Source organism: Peromyscus californicus, unplaced genomic scaffold (genome assembly GCF_007827085.1).
Source record: "Peromyscus californicus insignis strain IS unplaced genomic scaffold, ASM782708v3 Scaffold_9__1_contigs__length_137607984, whole genome shotgun sequence".
Lineage (NCBI taxonomy): Eukaryota > Metazoa > Chordata > Mammalia > Rodentia > Cricetidae > Peromyscus > Peromyscus californicus.
Window position 1 is genome coordinate 46,179,612 of NW_026294617.1, and position 15,757 is coordinate 46,195,368.

The following is a 15,757-nucleotide window of genomic DNA, read 5'->3' on the forward strand; positions in this document are numbered from 1 at the left end:
ATGGCACCACCTAGTGGCCATATGAATGTATGTGTCTGGTCATATTTTCCCACTAGGGGGTGAAGGAAGAAATAAATCCTCAAGAAACTGAAAGGGCCAGCTCTAGGACACTTTCCTCCTTCTGTATCTCGGTTCTTTCCTGTGTCTCAGTCATGGTTCTCATTAATTTGGGTAGCCTTCTAGCGAGTTTACCTCACTTTCCCCGCTGAATCCCCTGTACCAGTCTGGAACATCCCCTCCAAACTCCCTGCTCTAAATCTTTGCTTCCCTGCAGCATTGGCTTTCATACTGACTGGTGGTTCCCATGCACTGGTGGTGTGTTATAGCTTGGCAGGACCCCACTGGCCTTTGAAGAAACCTGGACACACAAAAATATCAAAGTACAGCATAAATTTTGTCTGTCTGTCTCTCTCTCTGTCTCTCTCTCTGTCTCTCTCTCTCTGTCTCTCTCTCTCTGTCTCTCTCTCTCTCTCTCTCTCTCTCTCTCTCTCTCTCTCTCTCTCTCTCACACACACACACACACACACACACACACACACACACACACACACACACACACACATTGCATGCACTTTACAATCGACCCTAGTTTGATTTTCTGTTGCTGTGATAAAACGCTGACTAAAAACAACATGAGGAGGGAAAGGTTCATTTCAACTCGTGGTTAGCCACCTGACACTGAGGGAAATCGGCTCAAGGCAAAAACCTAGACTGAAGCAGGGACCCTAGGCCTAGAGGAATGCTGTTTACTGGCTTACTTTCAGGTTCATGGTCAGCTACCTTTCTTATACCTCCCGTGACCCCCCGCCCAGGGATGGCACTGCCCACAGTGGGCCAAACCCTTCCACATCAATCAATCAAGAAAATGCCCCCGCATACTTGCCTACAGGCCAATCTGATGGAGGCATTTTCTCTGTTAAGATTCTCTCTAGCTTTTTGTCCAGTTTTGTGTCCAGTAGACAGACAACTAGTCAGCACACCAGGCATGGATCCTGGACAGTGCTACAGGACAGTTCCATAGGTTCAACATCTCAACTGCACTGAGCTGGAGCAAGTATCTCAAGCCCGATGTCAGATCTTCCAGCCAGTGTCTTGCAGGGAGCAAGTAGCAAGCCAGTGTCAATGGGGTTCTCTCAGAGTATGAAATGAACTTCACCGAGCTTTGTAATTCATAGTCACGGTGTGACCACAAAGTCTTTTCATTTTCTGACTATTCCAAATAATTTCTTTATAGCTTCCCCTTTTGTCATCCAGTTCGGTTATTTTGATTTTTTTCTGATTTATATTATTTCACTCTCAACTTCTTATCTGCTCTATAAAACCTAGCCAAAGACAGCCTTCGTACTGACCAGTGGGCAGCCAGTGAGGGACCACTAGATCCACAGGAAACTGTGACCATGTAGCTCACAACTCATGTTTTCTTCACAGTGTGAGTGCAGCAACCACTTCCGGGATGGAGGTGAAAGTTCTGGGCAGCGGCATCTTTGGGGGATGAATAAAGGATAGAAATAAGGAGAAAGCAAGGGGCTAAAATAAGTTCTCTATAAATACCCCATCATTGCAGGGCATGTACTATTCTCCTTGGGTCTTACCCTCTGGGAAGGGCCCATATTTCCTGCTTATTTATCCAAAAGAGGCAGTTTTCACACATTAACTAGGAATGTTTAGTTGAGCAGCAGAGATCACAAGGCTGCAGAGAAAGGCAATATTTTCTTTCTGGAGTGAGGTCACTTACCACCCATCAGACTCTGCTAATACATCTACATCACCTTTTCCAAAACCATGTAAGTTGAAGTATTTTCACTGTAAACAATGGCTTCCTGGGTTGATTTATACTGACAAGCTATCTCTCTTTCTAGTCACCAGCTGGCCATGGATGTGGAGAATAACATTGAAAAGTGCCCCCTCAGTCTACAGCCCTTGGAGTCAAAAGTGAAAATGTAAGTCGTTGCAAAGTTACATGAAGCAATTTGTTCTACAGGTGATTGCATTTGCACTCCTGAACACACTTGGGAGTATATCAGTACAGAACCATGCATTTCTTCACTTCACATTTGTGTGCTACGGGTCCAGCCAGGGCCTAGGCAAACAACAAAGGTGCCTTTCAGCCCACACCGCCATCTACTGGGCAATGCTAGGAAGTATTTTATGGAATTTTCACTTACCGTTTATTTGGTTTTTAAGTCTAGCACATTCTTACTATCATTTTTCATTCTTTCATCTTGCTGTTGAAGGTGTCACCTTAAATGTATGCACAAACACTGTTTTTTAACACCCTTCTTTATTCATAATTTCACTCCCATCACCAAAGTTAGGGGAAAACAACCCTTGTCTTTCCTGCTCCTATGAAAGGTGGACGATGCTTCTGCATAGCCTCTCCCACTAAAGACCCGGGTGAGTCCCACCTCCTGCTATAAGTGTAACAATGAAACAGTACTAACCACACTGCAACATCAATAAAATGAAGCTAGGGAGACCCAACATGAAGCAAACCTTATTATAAAGCAAGTTATCAACCTTTTAAAGGTATTCTTAAGAAGAGAAGGGAGCTATCAGAATCTCCTGGTGCCACAGAGTATCCCGTTCATAACAATTTCTGTGATTCTTTCCCATTTCGAGCCTCTCTCAGAGGCACAAATAAGAATTGCCAATGCTGGTTGGTACACACAATCTTCCTCTCCTCCAGTCCCTACCCAAACCCCTGTTAAAACTCTAAAAAGTTTAACACCCACAGAGTTTAAATATGTCTGAACTTGAGAACCGCAGATCATTTGCAGAGAAGCCTGAGGAAGTCAGTCTGAAGAAGGGTGCTGGGTGTGTGTGTGTGTGTGTGTGTGTGTGTGTGTGTGTGTGTGTGCAGCTTTGAACAATAAGTCATTGCAAGATTAAAGAATTTAGACAGGAATGGAACGACAGATTTATAATATCCTGCTGAGTGGAGAAAATAGACATCCACACCACTGCAAATCAGTGCCAGCCCTACATGTCCTTAAGAGAATCACCACAGTGTGAGCATCCAGCTTCATGATAAGCCCAGACACAGCTTCTGAACCAGCCAGGCACCCTGCTAGGAAGTTCTGTGCCTCGACTCCTGATAGAATGAATCTGGCTATGGAACTGCTTCGTGCAAGCAAGTGTCAGTTTCACTACAGAACCCGCTGGAGTGCGAGCGCAGATTGCCTGGTTGTGAGGAAGCTCATTAAGATGCGGTCCTGTTAAATGCGAAGGGGCTGCAAAGAAAAGTTGCTGTATGGGAAAAAAAATGGGAGTACTTCATTGAATGATAGAAATAAGCTAGGAAAAAGGCGTGGTCTTCCTTTTTTAAGTTTTCATCATTTCCAATATGTCAAGGCAGAGGAGTGGGTGCCAAGAGGGGGAATAGGTAGAGAAAAAAACCAAATCTCTGGGTTTTTGAGTTCAGCCGGCGCAGAGAGCTGAGGCCTCATGAGTTTATGTTTGCTGGTTTGACGGAGGAGTCTCAGCTCAGTGAAGTATAAATGAATGCTCTTTATCTCTCCTAGTAACTCTGAACCCCATTTCCAGTCACTGGAGGGGATTGAGGGGAGAGAGCTTAATCTTGCCCAATAATGGAATTTGAGTCCTATCAGAGAATTTACTCCAGCTCAGTGAGTTTTGTCTAATCTGGTTATTAAATTCTTAACTCCCAGGGCAGGTGGCATATCTTCCCTACAGAGAGAGAGAGAGAGAGAGAGAGAGAGAGAGAGAGAGAGAGAGAGAGAGAGAGAGAGAGAACATCATATAGCCAATACCTTCACCCCCTCTGTGTCCGCCTCTTTTCCCTCCTCCTTCCCCGGTCCCCTTTCTGCTGCAGACTGTTCTACTTCTTCTGTGCTAAACTGCCTGAGGATTTCCAGTTTTCCTGCCAATGGTGAGCACTTGGGCTTCTAGGCAGCTGTCTCCTTTAAGGTGGCTCCAAGGCTTGGAATCCTGGAGGATGGGACCACGGGGCCTACCACAAGCCCTCACAAATGCAGACTTTACCTCCTCATTGGCTGTATCTCTTGCTCTTCTAGGCATGTCTTTTGTGACAAGCTTCCCCCAAGACCTTGGCATCCTCACAGGGGAGGCCATGTCCATCCTTTCTTCCCAAGGACAGTGTTGAGGCATAAAGAGAACTAATACAAAGGCCTTTGTCTGAGATCTTAGGGTCACCCTCCAGTGTCACAGGCTTTGTCTTAGGGCCTCTGACCCTTGTTGGTGGTGGCAACATAAACATCTGGCTTCTCTGATGAAGGAGAAGAGTAAGGGTCATTTTATCGTACAGTCCTCTAGAGACATCTCCCTCCTCCCTGATGAAGAAGTACTGTAGGCTCCAGTGCAGGGCACAAACAACTGATGGTGAGCCCTGAACCCCAAAGGCAGGGGGAGAGAGACCCAGGTGAGCCGATCTCCGAATATAGAAGACAAGCAAGAAGAGAACTTGTCTCAGTGTGGGCAGCCTGTCCCGTGTGAGTGTGAACCCCAGCATGGGCTGTGGGGCAGGACAAGATCCCTCCAGTTAGCTTCTCACACTCCGGACATGGTGAAAAGGAAAGCATTTGAAAACAAAACAAAACAAAACAAAACCCCAAAGTGCAAACCAGTAATGTGATAGGGCAAAGTCAGAAGAAAGAAGTGGAGGCCTCAATAGGTGACACAGGGGGAGGGGGAGGGGGAGGGGGAGGGAGAGAGAGAGAGATATTAAAGTGTCAACAAAGGCGCATTACCTGGCTCACAAACACAGCGGTTAAGAGGTCATTCTGAGTTTTAGACTTGGATGATCAATGGTCTGTGTCAAAAGGAAAATAATCAGGATCACCCGGGATCCATGGAAGGCATTTAGGGGCAGTGAAAGGCAGGTTCCCCACACATGAGCAGAAGGCAAACCTCTGTCAGTCAAGTGAAAACACCCGGATGAAGGATGCCAGCGCAGCCTGAGGAGTACAGCTGAGCATGCTCTGAGGGGAGGCTAGAATGGTCTGGCCATGAAAGTGTACAGCAAATGAATGTCAGAGCCCTGTGGGAAAAGGAGCCACCTCTCAGATCCCCCGAGCAGCGTCCTTCACGTCTGGGCCACAGTTTGCAGGTCATAAGTGAATATCAAGAAATTCCTCCCAATTTAAACCATTACTTATACTTTGGCAACGTTTTATGATAGATAACATATAGATGTATTGAACATTAGTCATTTTTTCATCTGAAAAATATATTTGACGAGTTTAGATAACTTGCAAGAAAAAAAAACCTGTTAAGCTTTCAGTATTTGTGAGAATATTTCATAAAAAGCAACCCTAAATCACATTGTTAAAGCATAATCTCTGCCTACTTGGTCTAGTTAGTTTAAATCAACTTGATACAAACTATAGTCACCTGGGAAGAGGAACGCTCAACTGAGGGATCACCTCCATCAAAGTGGCCTGTGGGTGCTTGTGGGAACGTTTTCTTGGTTAATGATTAATGTCAGAGTTCACTGTGACTCAGTTGACTGTGGGTAATGCCACATCTTCACAGGTGGTCTTGAATTGTCTAAGAAGTCGAACTGAAGAAGCCAGGAGAAGCAGGCCAGTAAGCATCTTCCTCTATGCCCTCTGCTCCAGGTCTTGCCTCCAGGTTCCTGCCTTGAGTTCCTATTCTGGCTTCTCTCCATGATTGACCCGTGAGCTGAAATAAACTCTATTCTCCCCTAATTGCTTTTGGTCAAAGTTTTATCATAGCAACTAAAACATGACTGCAGTCAAAAATGTAGTTTATTGAAGATACGTGGGAAGAGCAGTTGAGAGCACAAACTTTGGAATTTGAGCAACTTGAATTTAAATCCGAGCCCAGCTCTCACCTACCATGTGGCACTGGTAGCCTCTGCCTTCCCTTGTACATCATCCCTTACAGGATTATAATGATTTTCTGGGAGAACATCAGAGAAAACTGTTCAGTCTATTCTAGATTTCCCATCCAAATGTGTCTTTCTCCAGCGTATGTCCACTTGGTCCTCAAAGCACAGCCTGCGGCTCTTTGAGAATCCAGAACAACACATTGATGTGTGATTTGCACGTAACCCGAAAGTATCTGCTATGTCTTTTGTTTTCTCAAACAATAATAGTAGCTTATCCAGGCCTGCTCTGTCTGTCAAGGCTGGGGCTAAAGGATGTGCATATGTTACCAGTTGCCCTCTTGAAAGAATGAAAAAGAAATTTATTATTATATGTTCCTATTGTGGAAGAGCAAAATGTAGGCCAGACTGTTTAGCATTTTGCTTAAGGCCACAGCTAATGAGAAGTAAAACCAGTCAAGAACATCTATCATGCTAAACACACTTCCTTGTGAGGTAGAACTTTTTCTTCAAGCGGTTTCTAAAACACAATGTTAGAAAAATATATTTGTTAATCAGTTACTCACCATATTCTGAAACTACCAAGACAGTGATGCATCTATGTGGGTGATCATTGCTCCAGGGATTTTAGTCTTGTGGGAGGAAATTGGACTTGCAGGGAAAGAGACCCAATCTGATAGGCTTTGTTTTCAGTGTTTAATGCTGTCTTGGGAGAGCTCCCCTCTGTGTTGGACTGCTGTCTCCTTAAGTGCCTCATATCAGAAGAATTCTGTCTTCCTAATGAAGAGTGCTATGTAATTAAGACCCAGGGTGTCTAAATTATAACCTGTGATGGGGCGGTCTCCACAGCCTGTTAGCTTCACCACCTTCCCTGGGTCTCCTGCCTGACTCCCATCCTCTTTTCCATGTCTTTTCTTCCACCTCTGTCCCCTCCTCAATCTAATCCACCCTCTAGGACCCAATTCAAATCCCAAAACTCCCCAAACCTTCTCTGAGTGTCTCAACCCTCGTCTGGAAGCTCTCTCTTCTACTCTTAGGAGTCAGGTTATCTGGTGGCAATGAGGACGGTACCCACTGTCAGGCCCCTGCTACAAAACAGACATTTTAGACAGACTAAGGTCAGAAATGGCAAACAGCATGAGGAAAGAGAGGTAAGAACTGATAGCCAAAATCTGACTTCAAAAAACGTTCAGCTTCTGTGACGAATGATGCTTGTATTTTAAGATGTAAGACTGAACAAGATATATTCCCTTATTTCAACCTGTTTTAAAAACATTATATTGATAGCATAGTTTAATTTTAAAAATAAAATGTCAAGGTAGTCTATACGCTGCATCCATAATGGAGATTTGTGAGTTGGAATTATGGTAAAGCGAGCATGGGAAAGTGGAGGCTTTGACTGTGGGTGAGGAGCTTCTCCGTTCTCTTTTAATCCCCTCTCTCAGCATCTGGAGATGGTATTAGCAATGCTTGATATTAGAACATTTTACTGTTTGAAGGTCATGTTAGAGGTATAGTTTAAGGTGAAATAGTGTTGGATAAAAATACTCTTCTCAGGCCCAGAAACGAATGATATCATGACTGCTCCATTAAAAAATAATAATGTCATAATTTAGTACAATAGTCTAATATGACATAAATGGCTTGTTATTTTTAACCTCTGAAATGAGTTTAAAGGCATTATCCAATCTGCAATGTAGTCTTTAAAACTGTAATTATTAAGATAAAAAATAATAGGGTAATATGCTTTCAACTACATATAATTGTTTCTGTGTATGTGTACAATGGCTATAAGTCAGGTGTTCAAAAATAACACAAAGTGTACTAAGGAATTCAGAGAGCATAGAAATGTTTTAATACATATTTTAAAATAGTAAATACTTTACATCTTCATATAATTTAAAAGACATTAGACATCGTTACAGTATTTATCAGTGAAAGAAGATATCTACCCACTTAGAAGAAATGAACCATGCTTCCTTAATTTCTGACTTAAAGAAAGTTATCATGTCACCCTCTGGATTCCATAAAACTAAGGGGAAGGGGATGTTTAACCAAGTTCAAACCTTTGCAAAGCTCTCACTTTCGGTTTATGAAACATCTTTGGGTCTCTAAAGAGTTACACCGCCCCCTGGTGTTCAACATGCTAAAATGTAACACTGCTTCAAATGACATTTTATTTTTTTTGAATGGTCAAGGTAGGTTTTTTTTTTTCCTTTGCTTGCTTGTTTGTTTTTTAAAACAAAGGCTAGGAAAGGATACCTTGGAGTCTTATAAACTCTTGGATGTCATATGGGCCATAAATATATTATTTAACTTTGTGCTTCTTTTAAATGAAACATCTTTTGCGACTTCAATGGTTAGAGTTTATCTGACATGCTCCTGAAGTGTTCACTGAGCTCTGAAGGACCTCCACACCTTCAGATTATGTGACTCACTAATGACTTCCAAAAGTTTTCAGCACTTTAATGAAGACTGTCCCCCAAAGAAGCAGTAAGAGGACCTGTGGGACTTTAAAATTCTGTTTAAAACCTTAAGCCAAGGACAAATCAACAAGGGTCCATTTTGTTCAAGCAGTGAGCAATAAAACATCCTGCAATTACCATTCAGAGCAGAGCCAGAGCTCACTCTAGGGGGGCTGAGCTGTGTATGGAGGACCCTTGTCTTAGTTAGGGTTTTATTGCTGTGAGGAGACACTATGACCACAGGAACTCTTATAAAGGAAAACATTTCATTGGGGCTTGCTTACAGGTTCAGGGGTTCAGTCCATTGTCATGGCAGGAAGCATGGAGGTGTGCAGGCAGACAGGGTGCTGAGAGTTCCACATCTGGATTAGCAGGCAGCATTTGCAACCTCAAAGCCCATCCCCAGTTACACACTTCCTCCAACAAGGCCACACCTAGTAATAGTGACAGTCCCTGGTGACCAAGAATTCAAATACATAAGCCTGTGGGGGCCGCTACTACTCCAACCACCACAGCCCTTAAAAAAATCTTACTTTAGAATTCTACCCAAACCACAAGGAGCATAGAAAAGGTCCCAGAAAAGGAATCTGACCTCCAAAGCATAAGCCCCTTGTGCTGAAGCTCCATAGCTTCAGGATTGGCTTCTGACTCCAAGGCATTGCTTTCATAGTACCTTCTAGAATTTTCTTTGAATATTATAACTCACAAAACCTTAATTAGTTAGGCAAACAATAAAGTTCAATAATATGGTGGTATTTTGTGTTCCTTATATTCACTGGCTATTGAGAATTGATGGTATTCAATTCTCTTTGAGGAAAGAATTCCTCTCTGAGCAAGAGGTATCAGTTTGTTCATATACCAATAACTTTAATGACTCAGCTCACATGGAAGAGAGTAGAAGGTCTGGTGCTTCCAGGAGTCTAACTGGGGTAGTGACAGATACTAGTTTAGCACTTTAGAATACCGAATCCTGGCAGTTGGTGTGCACGTCTAAATGCCCAGGAAAATTTCCAGTATACTCGCTAACTACCCATGAATTCAGACAAGTTACTGTGTGAGTTTGGAGCCAGTGGTCCATGAAAAGTTCCTTAACCTTAACACAGAAGCAAGACAGGTGCCTATTTTTAGAAAGGCTTTTGTTTTTCTGATATTAACCACAGGTTAAAATAATGAACTGGGGTTGGGGATTTAGCTCAGTGGTAGAGCGCTTGCCTAGCAAGCCTAAGGCCCTGGGTTCGGTCCTCAGCTCCGGGGGAAAAAAATAATAATGAACTGCCTAGAGTGAAATATTAAAAAGCCACCTGACGACCTGTTACTTTGGTGTCTTAAATAGCCCAGGGCACTTTCACATAGTCTTCATTACTTGTGTCAACCTACAGCATATCAAGTAAATGACTGCAGTGTTCTTGTGGGTTTGTCCCAGGACCATGGCCACCAGACCGCCACATCTGGCCATGCAGACACACTACCCAGTGTTGGGAATGCTATCTTGAGGTCTGTGTGTGTAGAATCCCAGAAATGTACTCTGTTGTCTCTGTCCAGCGACTAGGCATGGAACAGACCATCTAATGTCATGCGTTGAATGAATGAGTGTATAATCATCAGCTATTCATTTTTCTCAAAGATGAGAAATTGAAATATTTGGTGTCCCATGAATCAAAGAACACAGTGCCCAAACCAGTTTGACTTTCACTTATGTTCTGCCCCTATCCCCCGCATCCCGACTTAATTGACTTTTTCAGGCTGAGCTAGCCTAGTCGAGTCTGAGAAAGACACAGTCCAGTTGGTTTTGTTGTCGTTACTGTTTTGTTTTAGAATCCAGTCTTGGTAGCCAAAATGCGGCTAAAGCCCAAGTGTTCTTTCTTGAAGCACAATTTCTCTTACAGTTTCTCTGTCTCTAACACCAATCCCCGCCTCCGTGCCCTTCTGAGTCTGTGGGTGATGACTGGCAGTGACATATTGCTGGGTTTTTCTGCAGTATTCAGCGAGCATGGCGAGAGTACTTGCAGAGGCAGGACCCCCTGGAGAAGAGGAGCCCGTCCCCACCCTCCGTCTCTTCAGACAAGCTGAGCAGCTCGGTCAGCATGAACACATTCTCCGACAGCAGCACGCCCGTGAGTGTCCCCTGCCAGCTTGCTTGGACTGGCTTGCGCCGCATATGGATGGCCTCGGCTGTGGTTCCAAGAAAAGATGTTGAGGTGGTTGGCGATGGGGGTGGAGGGGTCTGTGTCGCTTATTTGCTGCATGGGAGCCCAACTGTGAGGCTCTTGACATCTTAGAACTAAGACAAGATTCTTATGAACTTGACTGCATCCGTAGAGAGGGGATTTTGTGCGATCTCGTTTCTCTATCACTGAGGTGGGCGCCACCCTCCTCCGCCTTTCTTACGATGAGTTTGCACCGGTGTGTGCCTGTGTGATGCTCGTCTGGTTTGAAAGCCAGCTTCATTATTAGGATTAGAAAGAGAACTTTTGAAAGGAGTAATTGAAGGCGATTACGGACTGAAGTGGTCTGATATGGGTTGAGTGTGCCGGAGGCTAAATGGGTTACACATGCCCCTTAGAGCTGCCTACTGGGCTCTGGGAAACCTGCGGCATGTGTAGGTGCAGGTCAGATGTGGACAAGTGCAGCTCTCCAGGAAATGCCAGAAATCCGGAGTTTTAACTGATGTCCACCATTAAAGAAGATTTGAAAGGGAAACATGGTTTCCGCACACCGAAGTTGGTTCACTGACCGCCAGTTAAAGAACACTCGGGTAGTGTATAGGGTTATGAACGCATCTGCTACAAGCCTGTGTTTTCAAAGCTCTAAATGATGGAGGGATTCATCATTAGGCGCTGGCAAACCGGAACTCAGTGAGTTGCGCCGTTATGATGGTTTATTTATAAGTAATCAATGAAAAGATGAAAAGTTGGGAAGAGGTGATTATTTATATTGTTTTTGTTTGTTTGAATTATTCCTCCGCTACTTTGCTGTCCTGTTTTTTTCAGTCTTACAATGAGATCAGGCAAAAGTTACTTTCTTTGAAATGTGTTCAGAAGACTGCATGGCTTGGCATATTATCTAATAGTTTTGTGTGGATTTGAGTTATTTATAAGAAATAATAAGCTGGTTTTACAGCTGTGAAAGTAGATCTATTTTCAAAGGACCCCAGAACTGGGTATTTGGAGCAACAGCTCCTTCTCACTGGCCTCCCGGTCACTAGAGGGCGCCTGTGAACCACATTGAAAAACGCTGGGCCTCCGGGTTGGGCAATGCTCTTGATTTATGAGAAAAAGAGAAAGTGAAAATTGAGTCCTTAGGATGCCTTTGCTGTGAATGCCAATAGAAAATGCAATTAAATGATTTGAAGATTCTATTTGAAGGACGGAAATTCGATTTCAGAAATCATTTTGTCTGTGAATTAGGGGTTCAGATTCACAGCCCCTGTAGCGTCTAAAGCAGTGATTCTCAACCTGTAGGTTGTGACCCCGCTGACAAACCTCTGTCTCCAAAACTATTTACGTTACGATTCATAAGAGTAGCAAAATAACAGTTCTGAAGTAGTATTGAAAATATTTTTATAGTGCATGTGTGTGGTCACCACAACATGAGGAACTGTATTAAAGGTCACAGTATTAAGGTTTTGAGAACCACTGTTCTAAAAGCTCCCAATTCAGGGCAATCAGCTGCCATGCTGAGTCTGGTGATCTATTGTTTGTGTGTGTGTTCTTTAGCCTTTTTCACTGATACACTGTTTTAAACTTAGCACCTCAAGTGTTTTGTGAGTAAATGGTGGTTTGTCCGTTCCTATGGGTCGTCCTGTTTATTTGTGTCTGCTCATGGTGTTGAGCTAGCCTAGCTCCAGAGTTCCCTGAATCTTTTTCTAACAGAGGAGCTTGCCTTGTCCAAATGTCTTCTATCAATTGAGTTTTTCGTAAGGTATGCCAATCTAGTGTCGTCTTTTAGCTCTGTGGGCTGAGGACAAAGACGTGTCTAGACATCTACAAAAAGTAAGAGTCAAACAGATTTTTTTTTAAAAAAAATCATTATTGCAATCTACTCTCAGAAAGTAAGCAGAGACTGCTGAGTTCTAATAGAGGTTATTGATTATAATAATGACTTCCATATTAGTGGTGGCAGGCATGTGACACCAACTGTACAAAAAGAAGACATAAAAGATATGTACAAAATATAAGACATAAGCAATACTAGATGTTGAACTGTTTCCAAGCCTCCAGGCTGTCAGGAAGGCAAATATCCAAGACTTAATTGTATTCTCTCCATGCTGGGCATCAAGCCTATGTGGACTCTACAAGTACTCTACCACTGAGCCCTATAAGGCACTTTTTAAAAAAAATGTGTGCTTAGTGTTTTAAAATCAGTATAGATGGATAAATGTTCTCTTACCTTCCATGATTATCACTGTGACAAGGTCCCTTACAGGAACATTATCTTTATATCTTGTGGGGTTTGCAACCCACACAGAACAAAGCAGAAAATGATTTTGATTTACTTTGAGCCCCCTGCTAGACACACTGCCCCTACATCCTCACGAGGCCCATTGCGAGGTTTGGTTTCCTACCCACTGTGAGTGGGGCTGAAGTTTATGCAGGGATTAGGATGGCCGCTGGCCAAATATGGACTAAGGCTGTCTTAAAGACAAGAGGTTCAACACAATCATTCCCTGGACCTGACTAGGGTTTCTTCTCTTCCATTTTGCTGAGTCTCTTGCTGTTCCTGCCTAGACCATTATCAGTTTTCTTGAATGTGATCAACAAACTGTCTGTCTTGTCTCTGAGCCCGATCAGCTGCTCTGCACTCCCACACTGGAGCTACAGTGACTGACTGCTCCAGCTGCCTGTCCCAAGTATGCATTACATGGGAAAGCAGTTCCTTGATCCGATTTAATCCTCCCGCTGACTGGAGTATGGCGCTTCTGAACGCTTCTCCTTATTGTTTTGGCAGAGCATAGTGGCTAATACAGTTCTCGGAATATATTTGCTTTAAAATGTGCAACTGTGGCCAGGTGTAAGCATGAGCTCCCAACTTCAGCTTAAGAAGAGCTGAAGACTTGGCACATACTGAGCCCTTGCCTAATACGGTCCATGGGTTCTTCATCCAGTCCTTTCAATGACCACGTGAAGAAGGCACAATTATTATCTCCATTTCAAGGACGATGGAAATGAGACTTCAAAGATAAGTAGCCATCCTTGGATTATGCATTGTGGAGCTTGCATGCTCCCCTCTTCCATCATTTCATAGCGCTTGAAAACAAGCCTGCATTTAGGCCTGGTCAAGCTGGAGGGGTAGCAATCAGCTAATGCATTTATAAGACTACTCTATAATTTGATAGCTCTAAACAGTGAGTGAAACAATTGAAAAAAATCCATTTGATTTTATAAATTGCCGTATTCCATGCTCTTTGATTAAAATCTCAAACCTCAGCTGTTCCACGCCAAATTAAAGAGCAACAGGAGGGAAGATAATATTAAGTTATGTTAACAATTTGCATATTAAGTGCCCTCATACTGTAGTGTATCATGTGGTAACTGAAAAGTTTTGTTTTAGAAATGAGAAACTTGAATAGCAACTGTTATTGGGAAATGGAAATTGGAGGTGTCAAAGTGAGAAAGAGTTAATGTTTCTGCCTCAAAAACCTTCATTAATTGGCCAGAACAACAGTGCTTACACTGTGCACTTTTTACTAGTCAGATTCCTGCATTAAAATGCACTTAGTTCTCAGCTCTGAATAATTTGTAATTTGACTAATAGAATACAGACTCCGAGACTGGTAACCTGTTAGTGTCACTAGTGTATGTCCCTGCAAATTCAGAAAGCCCTCAGAGGTGGTTAGGAGATGTTTTTTGTACCATTTGGCTTCACTTCATTGCCAAGACCCCTCCTGCCCTTTAAGCCATGCCCATCTCCTCTCTGTTGGGTCTTATATTATCTTCCTGGGGTTCAGCCACTATTTCCATGAGTCTAAGACATCTCTTGAGAAGTCCTTCTTCATCTGCAACTGGGAGCAACACCCACCTCACAGGTGGATTGGTACTGCTATGAAGATTAAATGACATGCCATCTGTAAAACTCAGCATGGAACCTGGGGCCCCGGGCTCTTAAAGAAGTGTTTGGTTCAATCTGTCCTTGATAATATTCAATGCACTTTTCTCGTAGCACTGTGGAAAACTTGTACACTACAGAAAGAAAGTTTTTGATTTGTTACTGATTGGGGTCCATCCAGCACCTGTTTGAGGTTCTCCAAGTGAATCCATCAGAATCAACTTGTCCTAGAAATGAATATATGGGTGTGCATATACATACATACATACATACATACATACATATACACACATATACATATATATGAGTTCTACATAATAGAAAGAGTACATCATTAAGCATGTATTTTAGTGTTCACCTTACCAAAGACTTTCAGTTTCTGAGAATGAAACAAGATTTGAGTGTTTGTGTTAGTGTGAGTGGACATCTCCTGAGAGATTACACTTCACACATAGTAAAGGAGTTATAGATTATTCTCCTCCTTCCAGAGGACTGGGAAGACCCTTGTCCACAAGAATGAGGGGTAAGTGTAGCATGAATCTTAAAAGTTCTTATTAATAAAATCAAACCTGAGCCAGGTATTGGGGGTGAACACTGGAAGGTCAGAGAGACAGAACAAACCACAGCTAACCTCACCTGGCCAACTTCTCAGCTGGTCTTGTTTCCTCAGACTGGAAGCCTTTGTGTCCTCATATCCAAATGGCTCTCAGCTGAACTGTGCTGCTAGAAGCCTGAAAGCTTAATCAGCCAAATGCTTAACCAGCCAAATGCTGCTAGTTCCTGGTCCTCACGACTTATATACATTTCTGCTTTCTACCACCACTCCCTGGGATTAAAGGCTTGCTTTCTAGGATTAAAGGTGTGATGAGTCACCATGCCTGTCTGTATCCTTGAACACATGGATTTCTGCCTCTGGAATGCTAGGATTAAAGGTGTGTGCTACCACTGCCTATCCTCTATGTTTAATATTGTGGCTGCTCTGTCTCTGACCCCAGATAAGTTTATTAGCATGCACAATATTTGGGGGAATACAATACCACAGGTAAGCTTCATTCCAGCTGCTGCAGAAGCCCAGCCTCAAAGGATTACCTCATTCCCAAGCCAGAGGATTATAGTTCTAAGCAACTGCAAGGGCAGAGGTCTGGACCACCTGAAGGTCCCAGTGCCTTAGTTGTCCTGGAGAGAAGGACTGCCATCTCTTCTGATTTCTGGCATTGTTCTAGTGGCCCTAGCATTTAGCAAAAGCGTTTAGACATTCACTGATTAGTGGCCATTAGATCCACCCAAGGCTTTCCAAATATTCCAAAGGTCAGTGATGCCCCCGAAGTCAGATCCACACCCTGCCTCACATCACCCTCAAGTTTTATTACTCATTTGGATCTCTAATATTCAACTTTAAACACATCGGGAGAAATCTGCT

The 15,757-nt window shown here is 43.1% G+C and overlaps 1 protein-coding gene across 1 annotated transcript in view; it reads left to right on the plus strand.

Annotated features, from left to right (window-relative positions):
• Window positions 1–15,757, plus strand: part of Schip1 (schwannomin interacting protein 1) — a 760,409-nt gene that overhangs the window by 158,598 nt on the left and 586,054 nt on the right. The window contains exons 3-4 of the mRNA XM_052730308.1: window positions 1,860–1,940; window positions 10,271–10,406. Of these exons, the coding sequence (XP_052586268.1) occupies window positions 1,860–1,940; window positions 10,271–10,406 (217 nt within the window). The remainder of the gene's footprint in view (window positions 1–1,859; window positions 1,941–10,270; window positions 10,407–15,757) is intronic.